The sequence below is a fragment of the Tinamus guttatus genome, unplaced genomic scaffold, assembly GCF_059628265.1.
Source record: "Tinamus guttatus ecotype Peru unplaced genomic scaffold, ASM5962826v1 Tinamus_guttatus_pri_ptg000301l, whole genome shotgun sequence".
Lineage (NCBI taxonomy): Eukaryota > Metazoa > Chordata > Aves > Tinamiformes > Tinamidae > Tinamus > Tinamus guttatus.
The window spans coordinates 4,500,226-4,516,283 of record NW_028288835.1 but is presented as its reverse complement, the minus strand read 5'-3'; the positions used below and the strand labels follow the sequence as shown (position 1 = coordinate 4,516,283).

General features: G+C 39.4%; 1 protein-coding gene across 4 annotated transcripts in view; it reads right to left on the bottom strand.

Moving 5' to 3' along the window:
* The window catches only part of CLCN3 (Cl-/H+ antiporter 3), a 52,506-nt gene that overhangs the window by 27,237 nt on the left and 9,211 nt on the right, over nucleotides 1–16,058 (bottom strand). For 2 of the 4 annotated variants that reach the window (XM_088528123.1, XM_088528125.1), the window contains exon 2: nucleotides 13,892–14,067. In XM_088528123.1, coding sequence (XP_088384249.1) covers nucleotides 13,892–14,051 — 160 coding nt within the window. In that variant the 5' untranslated portion in view covers nucleotides 14,052–14,067. Of the gene's footprint in view, nucleotides 1–1,931; nucleotides 2,109–13,891; nucleotides 14,068–16,058 lie in introns of those variants that run through there. The other 2 variants (XM_088528124.1, XM_088528126.1) reach the window with 2 other exon arrangements.

Here is a 16,058-nt window from a genome sequence, read left to right as displayed (position 1 = left end):
CTTATGATGCTCTGAAGTCTATATAGGAAAAACACTGAGCATCCTTTTTGAGATCCACAAATAACAGAAAGAAATATCAAGAAATTACTTTAAATTTCTAGTTTAGTCTGCCAGCATCTTAGCCTTATTTTGACATTGTGATGATCAGAACCTGGATTATTTTGGTCTAGTAAATGAGCAAGTTTTGATAAAACCTGTGGCACACACTTGACCACCTGGAGACTCAAATTTCTTATGAGTCATATACACTTGAGAAATTAAGCTCTGCAAGAGAGAATGGCAATATTAAAAAAAAAAAAATCTAAGCTCAAATCACCAGTGGCACTCTTTTGAAATATCTTATCAGAATATAGCAAATACAACCTTTAACAGAACTCAGTAAAACCTGGTGGGAAAAAAGAGTCAAGTCACACTTGGCAATTTCCTTGCTGGCTCCAACTGATGTCATCACGTCATGACTAGCTACCGGACTGTTTTCCTTACAGTACTTGTAAATTCTGTATTTAAAAGCAATGCTCTGACATGCCGGACACCGTTTCACAAGACAAGCATCTTCACTTTTGGTGTTTTATAATCAACTACAACGTGCAGTGAATTCAATTTCCATGACAAACTATTATTTGCAAAGTTAGAAGGTAAAGTAACACTGTTGGGTAGTACGCATCTTCAAGTTTTTCTGCAGATTACATTATCTCATTTCTGGTAATCAGGATGTAGATGTGCAGTCAACTTCTTTTCCCACACATTTGAAAAAGCAAAAGAGTAAAACAAACAAACAAACAAGCCATACCTTGCACACGCTCAAGAAAATGCTATCCTCAATTTATCAGAAGCCTTTTTTAAAATCTAACTCGGAAAACCAGCCTCCACCTGCTCCACAGTAATGATCTGGGCAGAGAACATTGGGGTCAAAAAGCACTGTATAGTATAGAACTTGCTTGCTTTAAAATACTCTAAGTCATACTATAACTTGTTGACGTTATTACCGTATACAGCTAAACACTAAGAATTAAGAAGACAACATGACTTGTTTATGCAATGAACTAAAGCAGAGATGAAAGTGCTAGATAAACAAAAATGATAACTACTTACTTAGAGAAATAAAACCTTGCAGGGAAAGGTGAAATGAATAAAGGAGTTTCATAGTGACCAGAGGGGGGGAAAACAACTACTCATTTAAATTAATTTTAAACCACTCCTGTCTAATGCAGTCATCAGCAGGCTTAAATGTGGATAACTCATTTTAGATTAGCCAACTTAAAACTCAATTGAGAAATTATACTATTTACCACTCTTAACAAGAAGGCTCAAGTCTAACAAGTCCAACAACAGTAAGGCAGGTCCTCGGAACAAGAAAGCATAATCTTAATTTATTTCTAAAAAACTGCTCTCATAGAAGACCGTACGTTTATGTAACATATTCCAAGTTTATGGCAAGAAATAATTAGCAACTTAAAAGAGATTTTTTAAATCAACACAGAGACCAGTAGGTTTTTTTGGTTTTTTTGACCTGCTTCCCTGCAAGCAGCAGCGTAAAGAGCCCATTCCAACGCTCTGATTTCTTAAGAGCTCACCAGTGCGGGCTTAACTAAACATTACAATTGCACAGAGTTTTTCCTTCATATCTCAGAGACATCGACAAGGAGCTAAGTCTAAGAACACGCATGGGAACCTCAGAGCTAGACAGAAACATTATTTCAGTCCGGGTCCCCGGGAGGTGCGAAACAGCTGCCTTGAGCAGGTGCCTGCGCGGCCACGCTCGGCCGCACGCGCCGCCCGGAGCCGGGGTGGGTTCACGAAGCAGAGGGGCGGCTGCCGCACCTCGAAGATGGAGTCAGGGGCTGATGCGGGCCGAGGGGGCCGGAGCTGCCCGCGCGCAGCCGCCAGCGGCAGCCGCCCCCGCCGCGGGGCGCCCCGCACGCCCGCGCTACCTCGCTTGTGCAGCTCCCGCAGCGGGATGCCGTCTCCGCCGCCGTCGTACGGCGAGTAGGGGTCCGCCGAGGCCTCCATGGCTGCGGCGCCGCTTACACAACGGCCGCGGACGCGGCGCCGCCGCCGCCGGGGGCCGCGGCCATGTTGGCGCGGGGCCGCGCTGCGCGCCGCCGCCTCGGCGCGGCCCCGCGTGACGTCACCAAAGGGGAGCCGCTGCCCAGCGGTTGCCGGGGCTACACTGTGGGGGGGGGGGAGGGGGGGCGCGCGCTCGCGGCGCCGCGGGGGCGCGCCCGGGGCCTGAGGGGGCAGCGCTCCTTGTTGCGGGCTGCCTGACCCGCGCAAAACGCACAAAATCCCGCATCGTTTTATTATAAACATCAAAATTATTAGCAAGGCACTAAGGAAGAAGAACACACCTCGCTAAGAGCTGCTCTCCTCCAAGTGCCCGCTTTCGCTTCCACATTCAAACACTGCTCTTCTACAGAAACACTCGTAGACAATTACTTTAGTTTTCAAAGACATCCAATTCTTAAATAATTTTCTGAGTATGTCCTTAAATAAGTTCCTTATTTGATATATCAACGACAACTCTGCAAACCGGGTGCTATTAAATGATTTTGTCGGTTACAGAGGAGGGCATAAAGTAAAACTAACTTAATTTCACTGACACGTTAGTAACTTAAAAATACAACACTCAAAATGCTGGTACGAGCTATACTTCTCAAGATAATAAAAATGGAAAACAAAGGAGACAAGGGAGAGACTTGTAGCAACCTAGGAAAAAAGCAAAAAACCAAAAACAGACAAACAAAAAAATTAAAGACCATCTTATCTCAAAAATGAGGGCAACCCTGCAGATGTTCAATTACAAAACACTGCTGCCTTCTACTGAGGCAGAAATATCTCCATTTGCTGTCAACTATAGATGGAAATGTTTTCTGATAAGAGGACTCCTACAATCACCTTCTCAACAAGTGCAATTTAATTCTCAAAGTTCTGAACGCCCCAAATCACTCTGATTTTCAGCACCACTATGCATTCTCACCACTCAGTTTTCCCTGCGAGAATCAAGTTAAGGATCTAATTTAACATCCCAAACAGTGAGACATTCCTAAATCAGTCTGCTCTAAAACACACACACACAAACACAAAACACCAGTGTCCTATGCCACCCCCATTGACAGCACTGCAACACTGGGAGGGAAGGAAACCCCTCCTGGCAAGCACATGAACTACCCCAAATTCCCACAGGATAACAGCCCACCTGAACTTTAAATTAGCCACACTAGTTAAAAGGGAAGCAGGACAGATATCCTTCAGTACTCTCAATTCCACATTTCAGTAGCACCTAGAAAGAAACTGTAATCTCATTATGAGGCTTTAAAGAAAAACTCATTCACAGCAGGAAGAAATATGGCAATAATTTTTCAAATCTCGAAATGATTAAAGAGTTAACTATTATTGTTATTAACATACAGTTATTACAGGATAAATGCAGTTTCAAATACAATAAATATAAGTTCCAAATAACAAGATAAATGCAATTCCAAATATGAGAAATTATGAAATAAAGGTCTTGAACAACTTAGGTAGCAGTCTTTAAGATTTCCATATGGATTCTCAAGTCCTGAAATCCCTGAAATTTGTTACAGCAAAGAAATGGTTATCTAATCCCTTAATCTCAGTTTGTTTACTGACTACAACATATGCAAAATTTCTACTGAAGTAGGACCCAGACTGCTTTCAAAGAGATCAGGTATAGAGCTAGCTGGAAGGCATATCTGATGAACTTCAGGTACGCAGGAAACACAATCACAGGAAGTTTGCAATGTAAAACACACAAAAACTTCATGTTCATTACATAAAATTTCAAGAACCGAGCCAATATTAGATTTCAACAGCTCCTCCTAGGTTACTGCTTGTAGACTGGCTGCCAAATAGCCCTTTCTTTGTGTAGCCTTAAGAAGGCGCACGGCTCATTTTTCCTCTCAATCACCAGCCGCCTGTGTGTTCTCCTTGCTCCTGGCCACCACACGCTCCTCTTCCTGCCTTGCAACACTTTGGCTTTGCTGCCCTCCCCTGTAATTCCCCTTTTTTTTTTTTCTTTTTTTAAATGAGAAAGACACTATATGCATGGTAACCTGACCTATGCCACTATTTTTTTTAAACCTTTAAGAATCTATAACTTAATGTTTCCAAACTACTTTTGTATTTTTTTTCCCCTTGTCTGGTTCAAAACAGCATCTGACTTGAATTCTGCTTGAGAATTTTGTATCTTCAAAAGATCGTCAGTTAGTTCTATTGTGTAAGTCTTGCAAATTCCAAAACTGCAGCTAGCGAAACTGTGTGTCTCGTTAAGCAGTAATTATGAACGCTTGCCATAAGGCGTTAGCCTAGATTTACAACATCCTTATTTTATACAACCAAAAGCCACTTAACATGGCTAATCTTTGTATTTAATGCATAAAATAGCTCATAAGTAAACATCAGGCTTATACAACAATTTGCTTTCAAGGCGTTTCATCAGCATGATCATACACTGAAGGCCTGAATCCCAGAAATCCTCCATGCTGAAGTAACTTTATACGTCTGAATAGCTCCATTGTTATCTAAAGGGGCACGCTGCCACTCACATGGCTCGGGTTCATATATCTTCATAGAAAAGGGCCTTAAATCCATTGTTCTGGAAATGTCAAAATGTATATGGGTGACACACCTTTAAACTACACAGAATGAAGAATCCTTAATCCTCCTCCACATCTTTTTTTCTTTTTTTTTCTTTTTAAGGGGAGGGAGAAGAAATGCATTTGAGATACAATACTTGAAAGAACAAGCCAGGGGTTAGACGAAACAGATGAGGGCTGAAGGCAGGAAGACCAAGGGAAAGCTGTTTTGAGGTGCTGCAGGGAGAGAACAAACCCAGGGAGAGGAAGGGCAGCGTCACAGAGGTGCTTGAGGCTGCTTATGCCAAGCTCCAAGAGAGAGGCTTAATTAGGAAACGCTCTTCCACCATTTCACATGTAAAAACTAGGTTTAAATAAGAGAGCCGAGCACTTTGTTCCATATAAAACAAACACATTCTCTCAGTACCCTCAATTACTCAGCTTACTCTGATCAGAGAATATATAATTTCACTGCACCATAATGAAAATTAAAATTTGGGACTGATATGAAATTCCAAATATAAAACTCAGGATGCTGAATTATCTCATTAAAGTAAAAACGTATGCCAAAAACTTGTCAGATAATTACAAATGATGAAGTGTGACTGATGTAAAAGATTTCAGTGACTCTTAACTGCCATTCTCTTTGGCATTAGTATTCAAAACTAAGGCTTCTCTTCTCTTCAAAATGCTACATAACACGGCTCTGAAAAAGGCTATCATCTCCAGCTGTTCTCTAAATAATTTAACCCACATTCACCCTCAGTTGAAGGTTGGATCTAGAAGCACTCACTCTCAACACAGCACCTCAAGGACACACTCTTCCAGAACCTCTAGTTTCATTCCAGCTTTGTTCACCTGCCCTTCCTCTCTAATCTCTTCCTCCATTTACACCCTTTTCTCAATCCAAGCAGCCAAACTAACTCCATACTAATCCCACCACCAGTTTGACCCCTCTTACTTGACTCATGTCTTGGTGCATTCATCTTGGAACCCCTCTGGTCTGACTTGGCCCACTCTGAATAAACTCGTGCAACTGCCTCATGTGGGTCACACAGGGCAAGCAGTGAAGATGACAAAGATGACACAAACACCCCTTCTGCCAGTTCTGAGCCCAGACCCGATCTGGGAAGAAATAACCTCTCAGATACAATGATAGAACAGTCAGTCACAGCTTCCAATCACAGAAAATATTTTTTTTTCCAAGATCTTAAACTAGGGGAGTCCAAAACTTAATACGTTCTGGAATAAGCATTATAGAAAAGTCTACTTACAACTCATTCTGTGGATTACCTTCAGGCAGATGGGGTGTTAACTAAGGAAGAGTATTGCCCCCCATCCAGAGGAACCTATTTAAACAGCAAGACAGGCAAAAAGCTTTTTTCTATTTGCATTTTATTGTACAGAAACATTTCTTCCCCTCAACAACTATAAGATTTTTTTTTTCTTTCATAATCATTTGTTCCTCCACAAACTTATTACTTAATACTACTCACAACAATTTCACCCAGCCAAGAACGCTACTTCAGGGTCCAGCCCAATATGCTTGCTTCTTCACTGGCCAACCTCAACATTTTGAATTATATTTTTATGATATTGTAGTAATTCTCATGGTTTCCTTTACCCATTGGCCACCAGACACAGAGGGTGACAATTGAGGTCAAACGCAGGCAGCAGCAATGTAGCAGGACAGGACATGGAGCCACAAGCTGGTTGTGCAATCAGCCCTGAGGCCGCCCCGCTTCCTCCCACAGGGTGCTTGAACCTTCTCTGCTCATCACTGAGAAGGGCAAGACTGCAGGGCAGGAGAAGCCAGAAACAGTCGGGAACACGGGAAATAATGAAAACATGGCGCAGCATAACAGGTAAAGCCAAAAAAGGAATCAAATAGAAACCCCAAACAAATACATAAAATGAAAGCTCTGTCACACTAGGTCTTTGGTCCCTAAGGTCTGTTTTAACATCCTAGCTCAAAAAACACAGTCAGGACTGCTCCCTTTGGGCTGCTCCCTCCTATCGCTTGTTTCTGAGGTTGGTCATCTTGCTCTTCTGGATCTATACACTGGTGATACTGGAATAAAATAAATTCTTGAGACTAGCTAGGACCATGCTATCAGTTCTGAAGGTTTGGGGGTTGTCCTTTTTACTTTTAAATGAGGCAGCTTTCATTCCCATTAAAATAAACTGGCTTTTATCATTCTAACATTGCAAGGATTTCTAAAGAGTAGCAGTTCTCTTGCCTGCATAGAAGGGGACAAGCTGTTTTCGCTGATTCACCAAGAGCCTCTTAACTGCTTCCTCTTTTTTTTCTCCTGCCTCTTACGGGGCAGGCTTTTACCCAGGAAACTCTGCTCAGTTCCACCTATTGGCTTGAGTAAGCATCCTTTCCTTCACCAGCTGCTGAAACTGCAATCATACCTTAACAGCACAAAAAAGGATTTGGCCTCCCTACCAGGAAGTGATCTTAGCTCACTCGGCAGCTTTGCTGAAATTTATTTCCCCCTCTTTGGCAGTATGGAGCTGCTAAGATCACTCTGTTCATCTTTTAAAAATCTATTTCCTTACAAATATATATTTATCTGCTAGATTGCCCATGTTCTCACCTCAGGGCTTTTTATTTTGGGCCAGAATTTCCAACTTCTCATTCAAAATACGTGCAGGAGGTAACATAGAGCACCAGAAGCTGTATAATCCATAGATATTGCTTTCCATCTTCAACATCAAGTCTTCCATATACATACTACCTGCTTGAACAGTGTCAACAGCAAATCTGAATTTTGTTAATATGTAGTAATAGAATATTCTAATACTATGTATTTGACTCTGGGAAAATACGAGCTCAATACTAGTAGCAGTCAGAATAAAATATATCTCATGTTAGAAATCTTTAATAAAGACAAGAAAAGCTTGCTGTTGTACTTCCACACTACACGCATATCTCAAATGTTGTGTGAATATCTGATCCCTCCTCAAGCTCAAATATAAATAAATAAACCTATGAAGAGGCTCAGAATGAGGCAGTAAACATGATCCAAAGCATGGCTGCAAGGTCCAAATCAGCAAACTAGAATTTCTTAATCTGGAAAGAGAGATAACGGAGCAAAAGCTTGGGAAAGTTCTAAGTAGTAGCAGAAATGATTCTTCACCATCTGCTCACACAAAGGGATGTCAGACAAAGACTGGTCTCTTATATGAGTTACTGTTTTATAGCACCAAGGCCACTGCAAAGGTAAAAGGAAAGGGTAACAAACCTTTGCTAAAAAGAGCATATGACGTATACAGATACAATGAAATATAAGCTATAAATAGTATAAATACTTCACACTGGTGATTAATAAGCTTACTTATCAATTTGCTCAAATTAAACAAAGCACAGCTCCTAAAGCAGTCTCTTTGGTGGGAAAGGCAGGATTTTAGTGGATGACTCTTCCCTCTCTCCTCTTAAGGCAGATTATCAGCTTTCATAGAGACAGTACTATGCTACCTATGCGTTGATCCTCTTTCGTTTCTACCTACACATAACCAATGCATGATAGGCCTTATCAGAATATGTGCATTTGGCAAGACAATCCAGTCATCCTAATTTGAGGTTATCCTATCCTGGTTTCACATCAGTAAGAGCTTCATTTCAATAAGCTCATATTACTCCCTAAAAACTCATATACCAGCAGAAGGCTTCTCCATGGCTGCAGCTATCTACAAAAAGAAGAGCTTAAGCGTTTACATTGTTATAAGGGTGAGTGATGAAGGCCTGGCAGTTTTTTGGCAAGGCTTTGGCTGTAACAGCTGTTCTCAGCAGTATTTATAACTGGGTATATGTTCCAAATAAACAAAAGGGGATGATTTTTCCACTCAAAACATGGCTAAGCTGTAGAAGGTTGCTAATGGATGTTGCGAATCTTAGAAACAGTTTCAAAAATAAGTCTGGGGAAAAAAAAAAACTGAGAAGGAAATAAATAAATAAATAAATAAATAAAAACAGAAAGCAGCACCCAGTTTAGAAAGGCCCTGAGCCACGGAAGTACTCAGAGGAACTACCTGCCTTGTACTTAGGCATTGATTTTTGATCATTGTCAAAGGCAGGATACTGAGCTAAATGAATCTGTGGGTTGGCTCCATATCGCTGCTCTTACATTCCCAGGGATGCAGCGATATTCTTTCCCATAACACTGCTTCCGTTCAATCCACACTGATGAGAAGCTTTCACTTGAAAATGGATTTATTAGCTGGTAAGCATGAACATTCTCAAAGATAGAAAGCAGAGTGCAGCCTCAACACCAGTTTGATTAAAATCAACCTATATCCTTTTGCTGATTTAACAGAACAAAGCAAAGGTAAGATAAATCAAGAGAAATATTGTTAAAGCTGTAGAGAAAATTCTTACGTAACACCAAACAATTCACAGCTCATATTAGACTAAGTGCATTTCGGCTTTGTGTTTCTACATATCTATATACACATCACCACATTTCCTCTGTTTTTATTCCTTCACCCTGCATTATTCACACAACATGTGTGGGAGAAGGGAAAACTGATGCTGCTGTTACCTCAGGCTGGCAAGTGCGTAACAACTCTCAGCAGCATCCGTTGACAAAGCCCTGCAAAGAGAGCTGCAAAACGAAACCGACAGCATTATATAATATCAGAAAGATGCAGAGAGTAAACTACTAGCACTATGATTCATCCTCTGCTGGAGCATCTGGCTGGCAGCATGTATGCTTCTGAGCTTTGGAAGATGACAAAAAACTAATTGGGTAAACATGACTTCTCTGGGAAGGACTGGTGAAATTATTCAAGGGCTGGCAGTAGATTTGAGTTCTAAAACCAAAGCAAATCTTGCATCCCATAAGCAAATCTTCAAGAACTGACCATGGCATTCATGAGAAACCTAAAACCGTCAATATTTGCTTAAAAATACTTATCAGAATAAAAAACTAGCTACTATAAACTTTACATACAAACAACCATAATTCCCGTCACTCAAAGCATAATGCTACACCAATCCAATTACAATCTGAAGGCCCAGACTAACTGCACTGTTAACTAATATAGCATCAACATCATGAATATACGGTAATTTACATTAAACATTATAATTCCCTTTTAAACTACTTTGACAAAAATCAGCAATCTAAAAATGACTCCATTCTGGAAGCTAGGCCAGACCACTTGTCTCTGACAACACACACCCCCCCAAGTATTTCTTTAGCTAACTGAAGTTGCTGCAAATACTGTTTTAGACACGACACCTTAAACTTTGCAGTTTGTCCAAAATGAAAATGCTATGATCTTGGGGAAAAAAAAAAAGACCACAGGATACCCTGTATTTCATAATCAATAACCTACTGTATTTCATAATCAATAACTTTATGGATCAACTGCTAGATGACATCCAGGTTCAAGAAAATAATCATCATAAAACAGGCAAGATGGAATAGATTTATTTCAAACACCTAAGACTCATTCTCACTCAATAATGTGAGGAGCACAACTAAGGTAAATATTTTCCCCATCAACCCCACATTCTTCCAAACAAATTGAGGCTCTGCCAGGAATTTTGAAATCCTGCAGGGAAGAACCTTAGCAATTAACCCAGTTCGCCATGTAAATGTAATGTGTAACAACTTGTGTTCCCAACAGATGGCAAAAAATAATTAATTACAAATAAATAAAGGAGAAAAAATTGTTTTTACTTTGTCAAATGTCATGTGTTCAGCTATATCAGTACTATGGAGCATAGACAAAATATCTGCAAGTCTAACCAAAATTCAGTACAGAAACAGTAAATCATTTTCCTGAACCTGACAATTTAATTATTCAAACAGACCAGCTGTGCCTCATGTTTCCTCTGTGATCTGGGCAATCACATTATTCCATTATTGCATTTTGAACCTATGCCTTACTGGAAAAAAGTAAAATAAGCCCTTTAATGCAATATTACTAACTTAAAGCAAATATTACTAACTTACAACTTAGGAAAGAGATCTGTCAAGCTGTCATAACATTTCCATAGCCAATCTTCTACATACCACTTTTTTAAAGTCAATGCCAAACCAAACTATTACATGATACACAGTTCGTTTGAACACTGTTCATATCAGCTGAAGCTAATAGGAAGAATCTGTTAGTTTAATCTTCCTGCATAAAGAACATAGGAGGAAGTTTGGACTTCTGGAGGAAATGCAAATTATTTTATTCTTCACTTTGTGTCTATATTCAAATTAGATACCTGCCTTTATAGACTGTAGTAACAAAATGAAAACAAGTATACACATGAAAGGACAGTCACATGCTGTTACAAAAGATAGCTAAAAACATCCAAATCTTTCTTGAGCAATTAAACTTATTTTTATGAGGTAAATATTTCTTCATTACACAGCAACACCTGCATTAACTGAAAACTACATTCTCTTCCTCAAATAATGCCATACTAGTTGATTATATATCTTTAGTGTTATTACTTCTCCTCCTTAGGGCTCTTGAAGTGGATTGTTTTGGTGTTTTCATCTCACTTTAGGTAAAGGCTCCCATACATGTGCAAAGCAAGGGCAGCCTAGGATAGCTGCAGTGTTTTGCACTCCCACCTGCTCTCATTCTTATTTTCAGCAGAGCTGCTACCAGTGCAAGGAAACACTAGCTGCTACTGCAGCAGCTCTTGAATTACCAATTTACAGACTGTCATACTAAGGTTAACCATCACCGAGGCTGTGTTAACATCATATGACAGCCTGTAAAGCGTCTCCTTTCTGAATGCACAGTATAAGCAACTGTGGTCCTCCTCCGAGGAGGAGGAAGGATCACTACAGGTATCAAAAAGAAAGCCAAGCTCATCCAGGAATCAGGCTCCCACAGAGGCAAAGCACATTTTGAGATGTAGACACAAGTGGTATTATTAGCAATAAAAATGATTTGCAAATAAATGAACTTTTCAGCTGATTTCAGTCAGTGCCTTAAAGAACTTGCAGATCGATAACATCATCAAAATTCACATCCTGCTGAGTTGCCTCCCTAAAGCAAAAAAAGGTGAAAATTGATGCAATTCTCTTGTACCTCATGTAAATGACCCTTAAATCTCAGCAAAATTATGGAAAAATCTCATGAGTTCTTTCATCTCCCAGCTTTGCCTTACCAGTTGGCTGAGACTAATTTTGGAGGAAAAACACAACATTAAAGATTTGCTACAAACCTCAGGTCCGGTTTGTAGTCAGGAACAGAACCTATTTAATTTAAGATACAGGCGATGTAAAGCCTACACTGCAGGGGCAGGTGGGGAAGATATGCAGCCTTCCAATTCACATCTATCAATTAAAAATACTAACTTGATAACACAATCCATTGTAGAAACTCCACTTCCATTTGGAATGCCCTTTTTTACTTTCTTTGTTAAAGTGAAGGAAAACAATAAGCTAATTAACTGTACTTTTTTTTTTCTTAACAGGTAGACCATATAAACTAGTATTTCCTGATTGACATTTTATCTGATCTAACTATTAAACAACAGGGAACTCCTCAGTGGTAAACATAACGTGTTTGATTTAGCAAAAAGCAGAGCAAATATTTTAAAACCAAACATATTGATAAATCATAATGAAAAGGATCAACACAGAACCCATATACCAAAGTACACTCTGTTAAGATATTCACCACCTACAAAGAGGCAGGTATTTCTACTTATCTGTTTAATGGGACCTTGAGTTCTCATTAAACAGCAGGTCAACAAGGGAGAGCATTAAATTGATTACTACAGGCACATTACCTTTCACAACCAACAAAAGCTAGTTTTGATCAAAGCAGACAGGCTTTCTAGGCAAGACTATGGTGCAAGCCATCCAAGACTACACCTTCACAGTATTGAAATTCTTTAGCATTTTAAAACACAGTAGGCTTAAAGAATAACTGCTGAAAGCCTGAAGCTTACGCATAGAAAAAAGCTATTAGAGAACATGATAAGCATATAAGAATATGCATAGTAATGAGTATACTGTACAATGATACTGTTCACTTCTATGTTCTTCTCAGCTGACAGCCTGAAGGACAGGCAATACACTTGCTTTCACATGGCATTAGGAGAAACAGGTTCTTCTACAGTATTTTTTAAAAAAAACGGAAAACTCTAAACACAAGTCAGAGGTGATAACAGAAAAGGACGCAACTCTACCAACCAGATATTAAAGACACCTAAGAGTTTAGGTAATAAGACTTTCTGAAGACTGATTCCCATTAACATTCTCATGTACCCTCACATACTTGAGGGTTCCTTTTCCATGTAAATCAAGCAACGTAGCTCTTTAGTATTCTTTCCTGTTGTTCAGCAGACTCCTTGGCTTTGTAAACCTCCGGGAAGTGTGTGTGTGTCGTGATGGCAATACCGTACAGGTTTTCTAGAAGCCTAGCCCTGTCTACTGCAATGAATAGACCTGGTCGGTTAACTAAAAGCCCTAAAAATGAGGAGGGAGATTACAACTACTTAGGAAATTAGTTAATGAAGTTTATGATTTATTTTTCATTAGCTAAAATGAAAAGGACTGTTTATTCCCATCATTCCTCCTCACTGCATGGATTTGGTTATTTTAAATCCATAATTCCACACCAGATAGCCATAAATTCTGACACTCCATTGTCAACAGTCTATCTAGCCTGGACACATTCATGTCTATGGTCTAAGTTCATCTGCGCTCCAAAGCTTACTTTCTGCAGCTACACTACTTTGAATTTCATTGCATTACTACCACATTTTAAGTTCAGATATTTAACAGTAACATACTGTTACATTGTGTGCGTTGCTAAGAAACCAAGCTCAAAATCTTCCAAACATAAAAGACTTAAAAACACACCTAGATTATTATGTTTAAATAGGGCTCTCAATTTTTGCAAGGTTCATCAGCTAAAGCACAGAGCTAGACAATGTAATTCTGTGCATTCATATAGCATTGAAAGTAATGATCTAAAGAGAATTTTGATTTCTGCCCCATATAAAAAGGACTTCTAATGGTCTTTATTTTTTTCAAGAATCCTGCTGCAGCTAAGAAATACCAGATGGTGGCAGAATAGCCATCCTTCTACTTAACAGGAAGTAAGGTAGCATCTGCCTCATCTGAGAGGTCACTCTGTTCAGCAAGCAGACTAGAAAATTCTCAGTCACTGTCAATTTCAAAGCATCTCTCTGAAGGGCAGATTTGTCAAAGAGAAGTTTTTATTAGAAAAAGGGTTGATGTTTTGTTCTTGACAACAATACAAATATCTCCCCGCCCAGCAAATTTTTATAAGCCCAAAACATGAAAATAGCATTAACATACCAACTGATGCATCACCGTCCAAGAGATTGTCATCTTCAGAGGTCTGGAAGTCCATAATGACACCTGCTCCATCTAAAAGCTCTTCATCACTGCTTGCACTAGTTATGCTATTGTAGCTGTTTCGATAGTAGCCTCTATGAAACAACTGCTCAGACTCCATTTAGCTGCTTTATAACCTAAAAAAAGAAATCTGAGTTATTTTCTATTTGAAAATGCAAAAAGATTGAGAAGCTCATCTCAAGAGTAAAAGCATGCAATCCTTTAATTTAATTAAAAAACCATATATTTACAATTTAAAACACACTCTTGAAATAAACTTCTTCCATTAAGAAGAATTTTAAAATAAGGAATAATCTTCTTCTTTTTAGGCACTGATAACTCCTTCTTAATGAAGGGTCAGGAAAGTGTCACATAGTCCTATGAAGAAGTATATCCTATTGGAAAATACATGCTTCTGCTTACATGCAGAAGCAATGGCTGTATCTCTATTTCAGACGCAATATACCAGATCATGATTTGTAGTTTATTCAGAAACTGTACATGGACATGTTCAACAGGTATAACTTGTGTAGAGTTTTTGGTATTCCTGAGTATCTGAATATCTAGTATCTACATCTGAACTGTGTATCTATAAAAAACATGTTCCCTCCTCCCCGATCCCACCAAGTCTGTCAACACACAGTTCAACGATTTTACTATTATGCTCCAGGAATGTCCTATTAACATCTCACTGCCTATAACAGTTGCTTTTATAAATGAAAGTCCCCAAAACCCAGCTAAAATAAGAAATCTGGGCTTCCTAGAATAACCTTGGTGTTTCCAGTCACTGTCTGTAGTGTTTGTCATCTTCCTCCACCTGTTGCATGCAACAAAAAAACTTGTCCCAGGCTTTAAGAGTAAGAATTAGTCCTCTTGCTTGAGGAAGAGCTATGTAACATTTACATTCATCTATTTTTTTTTTCCCTCAAAGCAGTAGCAAATTCAGGCCACAAGAGCGCTACTACTTTTGCTTCAAGCCCAGGCCTCCAGCCTCAAAATTCAAACTGCCAAAAGAACTCTTGGACAGCCTTTACATTTGTGTGCAAAATAAGCCTGCATCTCTTGTAATCTACAGACAAAACCAAAGCTACCAAAAGCAATTACTTGTGCTCAGTGGGAATTGATTCTGCAGTGTGATGAGATGCAAATCAAGGAGACATAAGCAGTGAATTCTACAATCAAGACTTCATTACGATGCATCTCGAGGGTGAGGCTAAAGCCCCCTTAACCTTTAAAGTATTATACCAAATTTGGAAGCCTTCTTGCAATTTTGAGGAGAAACATTTACTACAATATGATGATGGAACACTGTAAATATCTATTTAAAAAAATATCTGTATTATTTTCTTTACATTAAACTGTACAACTTTGGTATAGGCCTGCTAGGCTGAGTAAGAAATCTCCCTTTGGATATCCTTTTAAGAACATTAAATGAGAGACACCTGAGCAGTGAGTTACAGATATTAACTCTTCCAATAATTGACTGAACACTTTTGGCCTAATGGAAGAGAAACAAAGAACAAAAAATTAACCGGTCCATAAGGAAGTGATAGACAACACCTACAAACTTTATATAGCCAGATCAACCGTACTGTGAAGAACCTCTCCATCACCGCAGCACAAACATGACCCCATGAGCTGACTCCTCTGGTACTCATGTGCTTCCAGTTACGTGACACAATGTGATACTACAACATGCCTTCTGTTCTTGTTTTGAAACACTACCCGTCTCCTCCAGCAAAAGTATTGCTGCTGCCAGGTCACAGTGACTGAACACGAGCTGTACTGCTTGAGCTGTTCATTTTGAGGACCTGAACTAAGATTCTTAAGAATTAAATGGACATTAATACTCTGAGAATCCCAGAGAATCAAGTGCATCAACTGCTTCACATGCGACACGACGCTATGGGTTACCATCCTGCAGCAGCACACAGTAACAGCAGGAACGCAGGAAACAACAACAGCCTGTCAACCATGCAAGAAGCTTCAAATAAGACTAGAATTTTAGTCCTTAAGGACATGCCAATCACAGCTGAAAGAGGGAATATGGAGGAATTGTTTAATTCCAGTTGCCCTGCTAGCTTTATAACACCAAATTCCCTGCATTAGCAAAAGAGGTGCTAAGAGA